The 16,037-nt window shown below is 40.0% G+C and overlaps 1 protein-coding gene across 2 annotated transcripts in view; it reads left to right on the forward strand.

The window, feature by feature from the left end:
* The window catches only part of LOC138973240 (carbohydrate sulfotransferase 15-like), a 35,201-nt gene extending 32,477 nt beyond the window's left edge, over positions 1-2,724 (forward strand). For both annotated transcript variants that reach the window (XM_070345959.1, XM_070345960.1), the window contains 3 exons: positions 1-155; positions 1,310-1,457; positions 2,479-2,724. The exon at positions 1-155 is cut by the window's left edge and continues 17 nt beyond it. In XM_070345959.1, coding sequence (XP_070202060.1) covers positions 1-155; positions 1,310-1,457; positions 2,479-2,675 — 500 coding nt within the window. In that variant the 3' untranslated portion in view covers positions 2,676-2,724. The remainder of the gene's footprint in view (positions 156-1,309; positions 1,458-2,478) is intronic.
* The last annotated feature ends 13,313 nt before the right edge of the window (positions 2,725-16,037 follow it).

The raw sequence follows: 16,037 nt of genomic DNA on the forward strand, positions 1-16,037 counted from the left end.
TGTCACGGATACACCGGACTCCTTTCCTCAAGAGAGCAACGACGGCAGATTTTCATCGCTACGTGGTGGACGGAGTGAAAACCTACATGAAATGCTTCGACAAATACTCTGTTCGGCGTTGCGCGTACAACCTTACCGTCTACAAAGAGTCTGTCGTACGTGTTTTTTGTTTGCTTAGTTTGTTCATGTTGTTGTGTTTATTTGTTTGTGTGTGTGTGTGGTTGTACTTGCTTGTGTATAGCTGACTGTGTTCAACCTTTTTACATTTTAAACGTTTTATCATAGACGGGTAATCGAGACGAGGGTGGTGGTGTATATGTGTGTGTGTGTGTGTGTGTGTGTGTGTGTGTGTGTGTGTGTGTGTGTAGAGCGATTAAGAGAAAACTACTGGACTGATCTTCATAAAATTTCACATGTTAGTTTGTGGGTATGATATCCCGGGACTTTTTTTCATTTTGTCGATAAATGTCTTTGATGACGTCATATCCGGCTTTTTTTGTGAAAGTTGAGGCAGCACTGTCACGCCCTCATTTTTCAATCAAATTGGTTGAAATTTTGGTCAAGTAATCTTCGACGAAGCCCGGACTTTGGTATTGCAATTTGGCTTGGAGGCTTAAAAACTAGTTAATTAGTTTGCTAATTAAAGTTGTCATTAAAATCAACTTTTCACTAGCATATTGAAAAATGATTGCATCGTATTCCTCAATATCTCCTGAATTCAAAACATATGTCATGTTTACTCTAAAACTGTGCTCAGAATTACAGAAAATAGGTTAAGTCGGCCTAAGTACTGCGTTTGAACGCTACGCGGAGACGAGCGAGACCCGTCTTTGTATTTGGCTGTTGTTAGTCGAGACTATCTTAGTCTCGGCGATGAGTGTTTGTTGGTGTTAATCTGTTACTTGACAAAATGTTTTTATATCGCTTCACGAGACTTTTCTTTTTTTTTTTACCGGTTTTTCGATTAGTTACAGGCGCGAAATATTCCCAACAAAAAAGATTTTTCGTGCAAAGTGCGGAGTAATCGCATGCTCCTCTATCATATAGGCCCTATGCTGTTCATTTTTGGTTGACCTTTTTCCCATGTTTTGTTATTAAATCCTGTTCATATAGGACTCGGGCCTTTTATCTGGATGTTGGACTGCTTAGGTGGCTGTTTAAGCGAGGTTCGACTGTACTACGAAATATATAAGTATTTCGTCAAACCGACAGAAATACTTGATTTGATGCAGTAGCCTACGCATAGGCTTTGAAAAATCCAAGAGACATGAATTAATGCACTCTCTTCCAATAACGTCGTATTTTGCAGGTTCGGCTCGTGGAGGGTATGTACCCGGTGTTCATGGCTGACTGGTTACGGGTGTGGCCCAGGGAACAGATGTTGCTCATGAGGTACGAGGATTACGGGGGCCATGAAGCAGAACGGCTGACAGAGATCTTCGATTTCCTTAACCTATGTAAGTTCTTTCTCTCTGTCTCTCCGTCTCTATCTGGCTCTCTCTGTCTCTCTGTCTGTCCCTCTGTTTCTCTCTTACTCTCTCTCCTACTCTCTCTCTCTGTCTCTCTTACTCTCTCTCTCTCTCTCTCTCTCTCTCTCGCTCTCTCTTACTCTCTCTCTCTCTCTCTCTCTCTCTCTCTCTCTTTTACTCTCCCTCTTACTCTTTCTGCCTCACCCTCTCTCTCTCTCTCTCTCTCTCTCTCTCTCTCTCTCTCTCTCTCTCTCTCTCTCTCTCTCTCTCTCTCTCTCTCTCTCTCTCTCTCTCTCTCTCTCTCTCTGTTCGACTATGTTAACGTCATAGGTGTTTCGCCTTTAGTTTGTATTGATAGTATCGGTCTGCGTGTGAGTGTGTCCGTCCCAAGGACAGATTGTAAGAAAAGACCCAGCCTTAAGTCTAAATCCTTGTAAAATACAGTTCAATTCAATTCAATTCAATTCTCTCTCTCTATGTCTGTCTGTCTGTCTCTACCTCTCTCTCTCTCTCTCTCTCTCTCTCTCTCTCTCTCTCTCTCTCTCTCTCTCTCTCTCTCTCTCTCTATAATTACCTGCATAGTATGCATTTGATTTTATGAATAACCACATATGTATGCTCTTCATGCCTCGTCTTTATCATCATCATCATCATTATCATCATCATTATCGTCATCATCATCATCATCGTCATCTTTATTATCACGTTTTCCGACCTCCTTTTGTTGGTTAACTTTTTAACTTTTTAATTTTAAATTTTTTTTTTTATTTTTTTATTTTTTTTTATTTTTTTTTTATTTTTTAATTTTTTATATATATATTTTATTTTATTTTATTTTTTTTTTATATATAATTGTGTGTCTATGCGTCCCAAGGACAGATTGTAAGAAAAGGCGTAGCCTTAAATCTAAATCCTTGTAAAATAAAGTTCAATTCAATTCAATTCAATTCTCTCTCTCTCTCTCTCTCTCTCTCTCTCTCTGTTAATCGTTTCTCGTTTTTCTTTCCAGCCCCACTGAACAAAACGCAGATGGACTATGTAATGCAGATTGGCGTGGTCAACTCGGGTTCGGAGGAATATCAGAAATATGGCGGAATGTTGCCGGAGACTAAGAAAGTACTGGATGACTTTTACCAGCCTTTTGTTCAGCAGTTTTACGACCTTCTCAACGACAAGCGATTCATGTGGCAGGATGTATACCAGTGATCAAGCACCGTGGTGTAAACGTTATTGTTGTGTCGTTGTCGTTGTCGTTGTTGTTATTGTTGGGGTAGTTTTTTTGTTTTCTTTTTTGTTGTTGTTGTTGTTGTTGTTGTTGTTGTTGTTGTTGTTGTTTTTGTTGTTGTTGTTGTTGTTTTTGTTGTTGGAGACGATGTTCACAATTTGCTTATAGATACAATCATGTGATACTTCTTCTTCTTCTTCTTCTTGTCTATCACACATCTTATATTGTCAGCGAGACGAAATCCTGTGATACAATCCTGTGAACGACTATTTGATGGCAAGAAAAGGATGCCGAGGATGCGGTTTCAATACTTGTATATTGTTGTCATTTATTTGCATATTTATTGATGTATTCATCGATTTCTTATTTATCACGTACCGTATCCATCTATTTATTTATCAAACAATAACTATTTATTCATTTATTTGTGCATTTATTTATTTGTATCGATCGGTATTTGACAAAGAATTTACTGTTTCAATGTATCGATTGAACAATGATTTTCTTTGAGCAATCAGAGGTCGACTAAAACTCACATTGAGGCGCCCGGGTCGAGACGTCATGGTGCGCGTTCAATTATAACAAAGAAAAGGAATTCTAACTAAAACGGATCGGTAAATATTTTTTGGATTTTTGACCAAAATATAACATTGGACACATAGGTAGACAGTCATGGTTCCCCTCGACGACTAGCGTGGTTTCGAAGAATAACTTCTTTGTTTTTCTTCTAGCGTTCGACGGTTGGGTCTTGAAAACCAACGACTGTCTCGCTCTGTGAACAAATGTCACATTTTGGTCAGAAATACAAAAAGCGTATGACATGCACGAGAATAGAGAGAATGGGGTTTCGTCACGTTGTGAAATGATATTGTTTTCCATTGTTTCGCGGCCACCATCCACTCCCTCCTCTTCTAAGACCCCCACCCTTTCCCTTTCCCTTCCCACGATCGTGTTGCATGTCCGTGTCCTCAGAGCCACCTTCCATCTGGTGTAGATATGTATGGGGCGATTTATATAGCGCTTGACGTTCTCTAAGCGCTTTACATATTAATTTCTCATTTAAACAGTATTTTATTCGTAAACAGACACATGATAATATAACAACATCAATAAGAAGGAGCACAACAAGTTTAAAACTTATGGTAAGTGCTCACATAAACATTCCTGAAATTTCATGGCGGATTATGATCAATGCGACACATTAATTTCTGCCGTGTGAGATGGACTTTTTTACTCAATACATCACGCATTCACATCGGCCAGTAAATCTCAAACCAATTAAGGCGAATATTTACTTTTCACGGCCTATTATTCCAAGTCACACGGGTATTTGGTGGACATTTGTATCTATGCCTATACAATTTTGCCAGGAAAGACCCTTTTGTCAATCGTGGGATCTTTAACGTGCACACCCCAATGTAGTGTACACGAAGGGACCTCGGTTTTTGGTCTCATCCGAAAGACTAGCACTTGAACCCACCATCTAGGTTAGGAAAGGGGGGAGAAAATTGCTAACGCCCTGACCCAGTGCATCATGATAGGGCCCGGGTAGCTAAGTCGGTAGAGCACTGGACTTGGGCACAGGTTCAAATCCCGGGAAGGACGGACATGGGCCAACTTGATGTGCAGATTCAGAGACGGTATCCATGTCCCACCCCCGTGTCACCACAGTGGCACATACAAGACCTCGTTCATCCGGCCGTAAGCGCAGATGGCTGCGTGATTACACCTGCACACGCGCACACCTGGGTATAGCGCGACTCTTGTTGCTGCCAGCTTAATTTCCACTGAAGAAAACGACCTTAATTGAAATAGACTTATCCATGCTATGATATAAGAGTATCATTTTACTTGGACACACATACCAACCATCTGTTGTGTTTTCAAAGTAGATTTTTTTTCTGAGTTAGTTTTGTAAATAGCATTTGTGTATATATAAGTTTCAACTTTTTCGACTTTTCGTTTATAAAAAAGCTGGGTAACAAAAACACGTTTGGTAGTTATTTAACGCCGGTTTCCATTGGTGCAAGAAGAAGACTACAAAATGGAGTTTCTTCGCCTCTTCTTATTTGCGTTTCCCTAGACAAACAACCGCCACTACGCACTGCCTCGCAGTGTTCGGGTGAATTCTAACAAAATCCGCGAGACAAAAGAACCGGAAAGTCTTAGCAAAATCCATAACTACAACCGAATGGATATATTTTCGAAAGAGCATAACAGTCAAACCGTCAAACCCATATACACACTTCAAACTTTCTGATCTAGTCATCCCTCTTTTTTCCACATAATCCATGCATTCCACACTGCCCACCCCATCCCACCCTGAATAACTGTACATATTGTAATGGTTGATGGTGTGTGTGTGTTGGTGACTTTAAGTCTCCGTGTGTGTGAATGAGTGTATATTGCTATTTCATATGTTACATGGATTTCCATTGGTCAATTGGGCAAAACTGAGCTCAGTGCAAAAGTGATATCGACGACATTTCCGTCGATATCAGTTTTGATATCGACGACCTCTTTATTGCTTCCCCACTTCAAAAACAAAAACACCTAAATTTAAAAACAAACAAATATATATGAAAATGTAATTATCCCAGAATTTAGTTGAGCAAGTGACTAAAGACTTTTTGAAAGAAAAGACATTTTGAAATACTGAAAAGTACAAGAAAAGAGTGAACAAAAAGAAATAACAATCAGAGGGAGGGATATGGAACAGCCAAAACTGAGACAAATACTTTTGTAATTGCTGTACAGTAAATACAAAATGTCCAGAGAATTAGCAATATATCTAACATTGACTGACTGTGTGATGATATCTTCTGCTATTTGTCTGTTTCGACAGTGATATCAAAATCTCGACCTCCGGTCTCGATTTTGATATAACTGTCTCAACAGACCATAGCAGAAGATATCATCACACAGTCCGTCAATATTGGGTAATGTGCGCCTTGAGTCGCCTGTTGGTGAGATATGTGCGCGTTATAAATATTCGTATTATTATTATTATTATCCCTCATTATGAAGATTATGAACACCAAATAGCCTATGAAGCAGTATGCTGAATACACGTAGAAGTTAAGAACAAGAAGAAGAAGAACAGAAACTTTTCTGTCTGTCTGTACATTACAGAAATTGGTCTTTATGCCTACCTCACAATTACACAAGTGTATTGCCCCAAAACATAAAATAATAACGACTAAACATTAGATTAGATTATGGTAAGTAGTACCTGTCTTGTTTTGTAGTTGTTGGTTTGTGTGTGTATTCGTTTGGGGGTTTTCTTCAGTTTTTGTTTGGTTGTTGTTGTGTTTTTTTCTGGTTATTTATGTATATATATATATATATATTTATTCCCCCCTCTGCTTCTTTACCTCTGTAAACTTGTAGGGGTAGTTATTTTTCGATAATGACCCAGCAACCAAACAAATAACGACCCAGCAACAGCCTGAATCCTCGATAGTGCAATGGGTTGAGAAGCTGTTCTGTTTCGGTACTACTTTTTGCGACTGAAAAGTTCCGAACGCTCTAATGTACGAAGTATACATCTCTGGAGCAAACAATACAAACATACCGCATTTAAATTAACAACTACAGGCCTGAACACATGAATCTCCATATAAAATCCATGAGTTCGGTTGTTTTCTGAATCTAGATCAGACGTTCATCACAAGCAATTTCCCAAGGCAAGTAACTCATACTTTGTCTAGCGACAAGAGTAGTTCCCCTTCTTTTCACTCAGTTTCTTCGACAACAGACTGCAATCCGACGGTCAGTTTTCAACTATATTTCATTTAATAAACAGATCACACGCAACCAAATGCACACATCTCATCAATTTAAACAACATAAAGCGGTTTCATACACTATTTTCCCCAGAAAACTTAACTTCATACAGTTTTTAACGTTGGAACACGGGTGCAAAAGTTCGTCTGCTAGTCCCATTTGACGAAAGAACATTATCCTAACCGATACCAAAACATATACAGAACACACAATATCTGCCTTTGCCGCCACAGCAGAATAACAGCATATCTGTGTACTTGATTTTAGTCCAAAATAGGAAAACTGACAAGAAGTGTTAACAGAATGGAATGATTTGCACGGAACTATACAACCGCGCATTAACCGATCGCCTGCGCAGGTTGACTGGTTGAGAGAATAGGATTCGATCAAACTTTCGCAAAAAACCTCCTCTTTTCTTTGAATAACTGAAGAAAGGAGGAATAAAGAGGTTACACACCTCGTCTCAGTGATTATCAAAAATAATGGTCTTAGTTCGCGGTCATGAAAAAGCTCGCTAAAGCTCGCATTTTTCATGATCCGCTAACTTCGACCATTATTTTTGATAATCACTGAGACTCGGCATGTAACCTCTACATATATACCATCAGAAATTGTGAAAGAAACAATTGAAAGTCAGCAGATACTATATATATATATATATATATATATATATATATATATATATATAATTTTTTTTTTTTTTTTGGGGGGGGGGATTGTTGTCATACTTGCCATAATCTAAATGAGACAAAAGGTAGCTTTAATGCAAGAAGGAGGATGAACGCTTAAAGTTTCGATGTTATACAACTCGATTCAATGTGTTTTCTTGATTATCGCTGTAATGAATGTTGGTTATTGTTTCATATAACTATTACCTTCCTTTGATTTTGCATTGTGTTGTGTATTTGTTCTGGAAGGCAATATCTGCGATGGCCATGAGCAAAAGCCATTGACTGCACGCACGAATGCACGTGAACGCACGTACACACACACACACGCAAACCCACACAAACACGTATATACATGTACACTACCTATTCACCCCCCCTCTCCTCACCGCACACACATACACACAAACCCAATTCACACGAGCATGTACTCACGCACACAGGTGTGTGCACACACAGACATTCTTCAATTAAAAAAATGCTTTTTGGGGGGGTATTTGTGACCCTCCACCACGGAATGAGTCGCATGTCACCTTTGCATGATTTTCATATTTGTACATTTTTCTAAAGAGATTTTTATGCTCTATCCAGTGGTGAAAACCGTTTTAGAAAAGAGCGAAAACTGTTTGAGTTATAAACCTGTGACTAAGGTGACCCTCACACTGTTACCAGACACTCCCCGGACTTATATTAAGCCTAGCGCAGAACCGCGCGAGGTGACATGCGACTCATTTCGTGGTGGAGGGTCACATTTGTTTTGTTTGTTGTTGTTTTCTTTTGTAAAGGCACAGTGCAGCTCACAGCCTTCGTTTTGCGTTTTTGTTGCAGCTGAGTGCATTTACAGTTCACAAATCCTCCTATGGTAGTAAAACAAACCCAAAACTACCCAACGACGACATCTGTGAAGCTCGACAGTTTCTTGTTCACGCGAGTGCATAAATTAACCTAAGTTATTACGTTGGTGTTTGGTCGGAGTTCGATTCAACTGAGTGATTCCGGCCTCCATTTTGTTTTACACAAACTCATGATGACGTCTGACATAGTTTGCTAAGTGACGTGTCTTTTTGTGCATGATGTGGTGATCTACCTGATCTAAATTTATATCCAAAAATAGGCCAAGACCAGCCGGGTCCGAGTACGAAATTAATTCGTAAAAAAATCGCAGTTCTTGACTCTTTGGGTGCAAGTCAATGAAACTTGGTAGTTCTTCTAACGGATAGCTGCCTGAGGTATGACTAAAAGCCCCAGGGGCTCCGTGCACCTGGATATGACAAGTTCAGTACCTTTAATTAATAAGCCGATTCTGGATTTCGAACCTCCTACTCATATTGGAAGGCCCAACTTCTCATACAGCGCGTCCGACCCTGCCAAGGTTATGCGTGAACCATTGTCCGTCTTCTTTACAACCAGAAATGAGTAAAAAGATGACAATGTTGACTTTACTTTAGTTTTTAGTATGAATACCTATGAACCTTTTTTCTCCTTCTTTTTCGACAATATTCAAGTCTCATCTCTGTGTCATCGTCCGAAGGGTATTACACTTGTCTTGTGTAGTATACCGACATTTATGTTATGTGCAAATTGAATCATTGTCCGTCTTTGTTCAGCCACAAATAAGAAAATCCATGAAATTCCATGAACGGTAATGACAATTAATGAAAATCTACGAATAATAATGGAAATTAATGACAATTTTGACTTTTGTCTCTTATTGCGATATGTGTAATCCCCCTCTTCTCCGTGTGACCGTTGTTCGGTCACACACCTGTGTCATCATCCGAAGAGTGCACATCATCTGGCCTGCGGATTGTCACAACAGTAGGAGAATAGAATATACTCATCATTGATTAACTGCTGTTGACATCTGGTGACGAAGACTTCATTAATTACTAGTTGACTCAGTATCGAATCGCAATATAATGTGCCCGTCATAAAGAGATTAATTTGAGCGGCTTGATCGACCTGTCAGATGATTCTCTTGAAAATATCATCAGGCCAAGAAAAAAGAAGAAAAAAATTGTTTCCGATTCACCGACCGGCCTAATTGTTTTGCCTTCCAACCCCAGAACTTGTTCGACCTCCTAACAAACACAAATTCAAACACACACATACACACACATACACGAACACACATACACACACACACACATACACACACACGCACACACACACACACATCAGAGCACACATACACACACACGCACACACACACACACCAGAGCACACACACACACACACACACATCAGCACACACACACACACACACACACACACACACACACACACACACACACACACACACACACACATCAGCACACATATCAAGCCACTTAGGCCTACATGATATAAACAAACATCGGCGTCACCATTGCCACAACCACTACAACGAATCGTGACGTCACAGACATGTTTGCGTCATTACACAAATCGTCATCACAGCAGTAAACACACTCCGAAGGTGTGGCGTCACAAATCCGTCTGTCGTTTAAGTTTTGAACAGCATGACACTCTTCCCTGTGTTTACAGCCCTGGAACAAACAAACAAACAGATTCAGCTAGGAGAATAGCACCAGCGTCAACGTTTTGTTGCGGTTGTTGTTGCATATATTTTTGGTTTTACTTGTAGCATTTGTTATCTTTTTATATTTAGTCAAGTTTTGACTAAATATTTTAACATCCAGGGGGAATCGAAACGAGGGTCGTGGTGTATGTGCGTGTGTCTGTCTGTCTGTCTGTCTGTCTGTCTGTCTGTCTGTCTGTCTGTGTGTGTGTGTAGAGCGATTCAGACTAAACTACTGGACCGATCTTTATGAAATTTGACATGAGAGTTCCTGGGTATGAAATCCCCGAACGTTTTTTTCATTTTTTTGATAAATGTCTTTGATGACGTCATATCCGGCTTTTCGTGAAAGTTGAGGCGGCACTGTCACGCCCTCATTTTTCAACCAAATTGGTTGAAATTTTGGTCAAGTAATCTTCGACGAAGCCCGGACTTCGGTATTGCATTTCAGCTTGGTGGCTTAAAAATTAATTAATGACTTTGGTCATTAAAAATCTGAAAATTGTAAAAAAAAATAAAAATTTATAAAACGATCCAAATTTACGTTTATCTTATTCTCCATCATTTGCTGATTCCAAAAACATATAAATATGTTATATTCGGATTAAAAACAAGCTCTGAAAATTAAATATATAAAAATCATTATCAAAATTAAATTTTCCAAATCAATTTAAAAACAGTTTCATCTTATTCCTTGTCGGTTCCTGATTCCAAAAACATATAGATATGATATGTTTGGATTAAAAACACGCTCAGAAAGTTATAACGAAGAGAGGTACAGAAAAGCGTGCTATGCAGCATAGCGTAACCACTACCCCGCTCTTCTTGTCAATTTCACTGCCTATGCCGTGAGCGGTGGACTTCGAGTATACGGTCTTGCTGCGTTGCATTGCGTTCAGTTTCATTCTGTGAGTTCGACAGCTACTTGACTAAATATTGTATTTTCGCCTTACGCGACTTGTTTTCACTTTTGGCAGGGTTCACTCTAAATTTGCCGCCTAAAACGGACTCGTTTTTGTCCACAGCCAAAGCTTTTATCACACAAAAATGGCTATATATGACAGCTAAGACCGTATTTGTTACATTTTGGCAGTGTTTACCCCGAGTTTCTACCGCAAACAAAACATAATAGCAAAACCTCAAAGTATGTGTGAGTCCTCTAATATGGACCAACCTCAACAAATCGAAGAAAATAAAAGCTAAAGGCAAAAAAAAAATGATCACAATAATAATAATAATAATAATAATAATAATAATTGTAATTAATTCATTAAGAAGATTGCTGAAAATAACCTGTAACTAGCCTTCGAGATTTAAAAAAAATATAACAAATAATCTTTTTTTTTTGTGGAAGTTGATAATTTCACTTATTGTCACTCTGTTTTTGATAAGCTTCTTCAGTTTTCTGGTGTGCTTCAAATAATGCTCTCATCAACCCGAAACAGATAAATCTAAAGCATATTTGAATTAGTCTGACTTGCACACTAAGTTGTATCATGTTATTTTGAAGTTTAGGGGGCTTTTTACAGTGAATCGTGAAGGCCGTTTCACTGGTCCATATTGGGCGCCCAGGCTCCTAATATGGACCATTTGTGATTTGTTCTGTATTTAATTTTTGCTGAATGTCTATCAAAGCTATTTCACTCTAATTAGGCCTAACGGTTAACCTAAGAGAGAAGGACTACCAACCACAAAATAAAACTTCTTCGCAAAAAAACAAGCTAGTTATCAGCAATACACAAAAAGTGGTCCATATTAGGGGCCCTTCCCCTACAAGTAATTTTGGGGAGTGTTTTAATGGGGGGTGGGGGAGGGGGTGTTAATAAAAAAAACTAATTTGACATTTACAAGTGCAAGGGAAGTTCACTGTGTTGTAATTTAGATACCCCATATGAAAATGTTCTCGTAAATGCCTCGTAACTATGATCATTTTGTACATGACTTTTAAACGGGAACCGTTTTTCCCTCTACTCTTGTGAGTAAAGAGTCCCGACTTCCGTCTTTGTCATATCTATATCCTCCTGATGGGTTCGGGTTCGTTGAAGCAGATCAAAACTGTTGTATTAATTAAATCAAACGTGCAGTAAGCGTAGCTGATGGCTCAATTAAAGATCGCTGATTACACATTAATTACTTCATACACAGATCGATGCATACCTTGGAATAGACAATGCACACCAGATGATGTCTAGGACACACACACACACACACACACACACTCACACTCACACGCGCGCGCGCGCGCACACACACACACACGAACACACACACACGCACACACACACACACACACAACACACACACACGCACACACACACACATACACACACACACGGCACACACGGCACACACACACACGCACGCACACACACACACGCACACACACATACACAACACACACACACACACGCACACACACACACGGAACACACGTGCCACACACACCCGCACGCACACACACAGACACACACACGCACACACACACACATACACACACACATACACAACACACACACACGCACACACACACACACACACACACATACACACACACACAGGCATAATACACACACACACACACACACACACACACATACACACACACACACGGCACACACACACACACGCACATACACACACACACACACAACACACAACACACACACACACACACACACTCACACACTCACACACAAACATACACCTACTTTGTCACAGCTCAAATTATACTGATCAAACATTGATAACTTCATACATATAGATCGGTGCATACCTTGGAATAGACAATGCCCAGCAGAGGCCGCCTATAGACAACGTTTAGACACGTCTCCCCGAACTTGCACGTGATCTCGGTCTGCTCGCAAACGTTTTTCCGGGTTTTGAAGTGACACGAATAGCACTCTAGGCCATCTGTTCCTGTGGGGTGAAAAAAGAAGTTATGCAGTAAATACGTATTCAGTAGTTTTCTTTAGTTCTTTTTTCGTTGTTTCTTTGTCAATGTGTGTGTGTGTGTGTGTGTGTGTGTGTGTGTGTGTGTGGGGGTGTGTGTGTGGGTGTGTGTGTGTGCGTGTGTGTGTGTGTCTGTGTCTGTGTTTGTGCTGGTGTGCGTCTACTACCACCACTACTACTACTACTACTACTACAATGTACTACTACAACTGCTATTACTACTACTACTGCTGTTGCTGCTACTACTATTCATATTACACATTATGCTGCTACTACTACTACTACTACTTCTACTACTGCGTCTTCTTTAGTTTCCTCTATTACAATATTCAACTCGTCAAAAGCCAGAAGCACTGCAACTAACGTTCACATTTTGTTGATCACATCCCGCTTTGAAATTATGGTTACGATTATGAATAATTGTTACATCTCAGTTTTCAACGTGTTGTGCTCTCTTCTAAATGAGTTGCTGTATTGCCATGTGTGCGTATTTGAATACAGTTTTGTTTAATTCAACTTACCTTCAAATAAACAGGAAACGCCCAAGATGATCACGAGACAGTAGCTGGCTCCTTGATACCATAGTGAACTCCTCAACTTGATCATAGTGAACACACTTGCAGTGGCATGTACGAGCAATTCCGTCGTAGAGTATTTCACTTCTGTCTGCCGTCAGAGGTTCTTTACTTCGAAGGGTTGAAAGAGTGTCTGTTATTATGAGTTATTTCTAATAATTATGCTGACAGTTAGCAAATGATAACAAGACATGTCGAGAAAAAAGATATCAAGCATGAGCCTTTTAGGCGAATGCTGATATCGTTTGTGAGACATGTCTGTTATCATTTGCTAACAGTCAGCATATTAGAAATAACGGTTTTATTACCGTTTAATTCGACCAAAATAAATTTCGAAGCAACCCCGCGAATTAGACAGAACAGCCGCAATGGGAACTTGAGCCCTTCTACGTGATTATGCCTGTCAGTCAAAGAATTCTCGTGACCTGAGTCAGCCAATCAGAGTAACACACCTGACGTGATGAATATTCACGGGTCAAATGCCTTTGACACACAACAATCTCACAAGATAAACCATGTTGAACATGCGTTTCGGTTGCTTCGCTTTTTCTCGTTGAACAGAGAGCGACAGATTTAGAACCGACTCCAGACGGATGGGAAATGACGTAAAGATACACTTGATGTAAAGCGAGTGGCGCAATTTCACTTGATTTTTCCGAACTTTGATCATTTAAATTTCAAGTGAGCGGTCGGCATTGCACACTCAGACGATGGGCGGTGCCTTGCTGTTCCGTTACGCACCCACCGACAAAACTCGCTTTTCGGTATTTTTTAGATAATGAGAGTATTACCTGACAGCATTTGAAGTGTCATTCTTTAGAATAAATCACGCTGATATTGTTGAATTACATTTTTACTTTGTCTTGTTAATTTTTAGCGTGATAAACAAAAAGGGTTCCTGCCTGAACGTTATAACATTTAGAGGGTCACCTAGAATGCGTCCTGATTGGTCAAAAAGCCATTTGGGGCACTGAATTGGTAATAAACTCAAATATCACACTCTTATTTCTCTTGACACCTGCGTCTTGTGAACTTTTCAAAAGCAAATACACAACCGTGCGTTTGCTACCTCCGTTTCGCTGTGCTTTCTTTTACCTGACGTGTCGCAAGTGTGTCTATTTAGCATACTACCTCTATCTGTCCCAAGATAGGCCGGCAGGTTCCACGAGGACGTTTAAATCAACGTATGGAGTCAGTCAGTCAGTGGCTCTATCCTCAATTGAGAGAGTTTTTAGCTTCAACGTTCTTTGTTGACAAAAGCAAATGAAAACTTCGTGAGACAAATAATACAAATGTGGGCCAGGCAAGACACTTTTGCTGGCAAGTGTTTGTTTTTTATATTGATCTTGATGTTGATGCTGATCTCGGTCAGTCGCGTTGATTACTGCTGGGGGATGTTTCACGAAGTGTGAAAGATTTAGTTTTCAAAGACATTTAGCTTTCTCGTTGTTGAAGTTGCGGTTCGTTTCAAGATACATTATTAATGTCACTCATGCTTTGTATCCATTCCGATGTTCTTGTAGTTTTCCTGTCCTTTGCAGTACACATTTACTGTAATTCAGTAATCGGTGATCCAGTTAATGGTTTCCCCCCAGTAGGCCGGTCGCTCTCTCTGCGGTATGAACAAAAAAAGTCGTCGGGAGTTAAGTTTAAGACATGAACAACAATACCAGGAATAATAAGCTATTACATGCAGATATCCCAAATAAGCTAATGTACCCACTTCCAAAGCGTTTCCTCCCAACCATCTTGTTTAGGTGTTTAACGCTTTGTTTTAAACTGTTTTATTAAAGGAGTCTGTCATCGTTTTGGTTTAAAGAGCAGTCATGCAGCAACGCATTTTTTTTCCTGGAGCGAAAGAGGTCGCAAGTGTGCAGGCTGAAATATGTGTTAAGCTGTCACACGACTGTGTCTATATACATATATACACAGTGAAAATGTTCTTAGAGGAAGATTCAGTGGGTGCACATGCAGTTGAATCACAAGCAAACACACACACACACACACACACACACACACATACACACACACACACACAGACACACACACACACACAGACACACACACACACACACACACACACACACAGAGACACACACACACAGAGGGCCCCAAAGGGGGGGTATCATCACGATCACGGGAAGGGAAATTTTAGCTTTCACGATCACAGTTACCTTGATTTTTGTTTTCACGATCACGAACACCAGTGGCAAATCACGGTCACGGTAAAAGTTGCAGGTACAGAAAGCACGTGTCAAAGTAAACACAACCACACAGTAATTCGCTCCTCTGGATCTATTGTTTATTCAACACAAAGTGACAACTGTTGCACTTTTTTTTTTTTATTATCTTTCATACACACATAGAAATACATATCATGATTTGTAATCAGTAACAAGAGTGTTGTTTTCATTGTTTTTTTCTCTCGCTCTCTCTCTCTCATACAGACACTCACAGGAATATACACTCCAGAGGCGGAGCAGTTAAGCCAGAGGGGGGATTACAACCTGGGGTCCAGGGCAAGGCCCCGTTAGGGGGTCTGGGGGGCTTTGACCCCAGAAGCTGAAGAGATTTAGCTATTTCATGAACAATTTATGGCTTATCCTTGATTTTAAACATGATCAACTGGTGTCAGCAGCCACTCATTATTTCTTTTAAAGTTAGCATTTTTTTTTTGACAGCCGGGGGGAGGGAGGGGGGGTCCGGAACCCCCCCTAATCCGCCCCTGCACTCATACACATTCAACTCCCACACCCTCACTCACACACATGAATATATACTTGCACAATTTCACATTTCCAGAGC

Source organism: Littorina saxatilis, linkage group LG8 (assembly GCF_037325665.1).
Source record: "Littorina saxatilis isolate snail1 linkage group LG8, US_GU_Lsax_2.0, whole genome shotgun sequence".
In the NCBI taxonomy this organism is placed as follows: Eukaryota; Metazoa; Mollusca; class Gastropoda; order Littorinimorpha; family Littorinidae; genus Littorina; species Littorina saxatilis.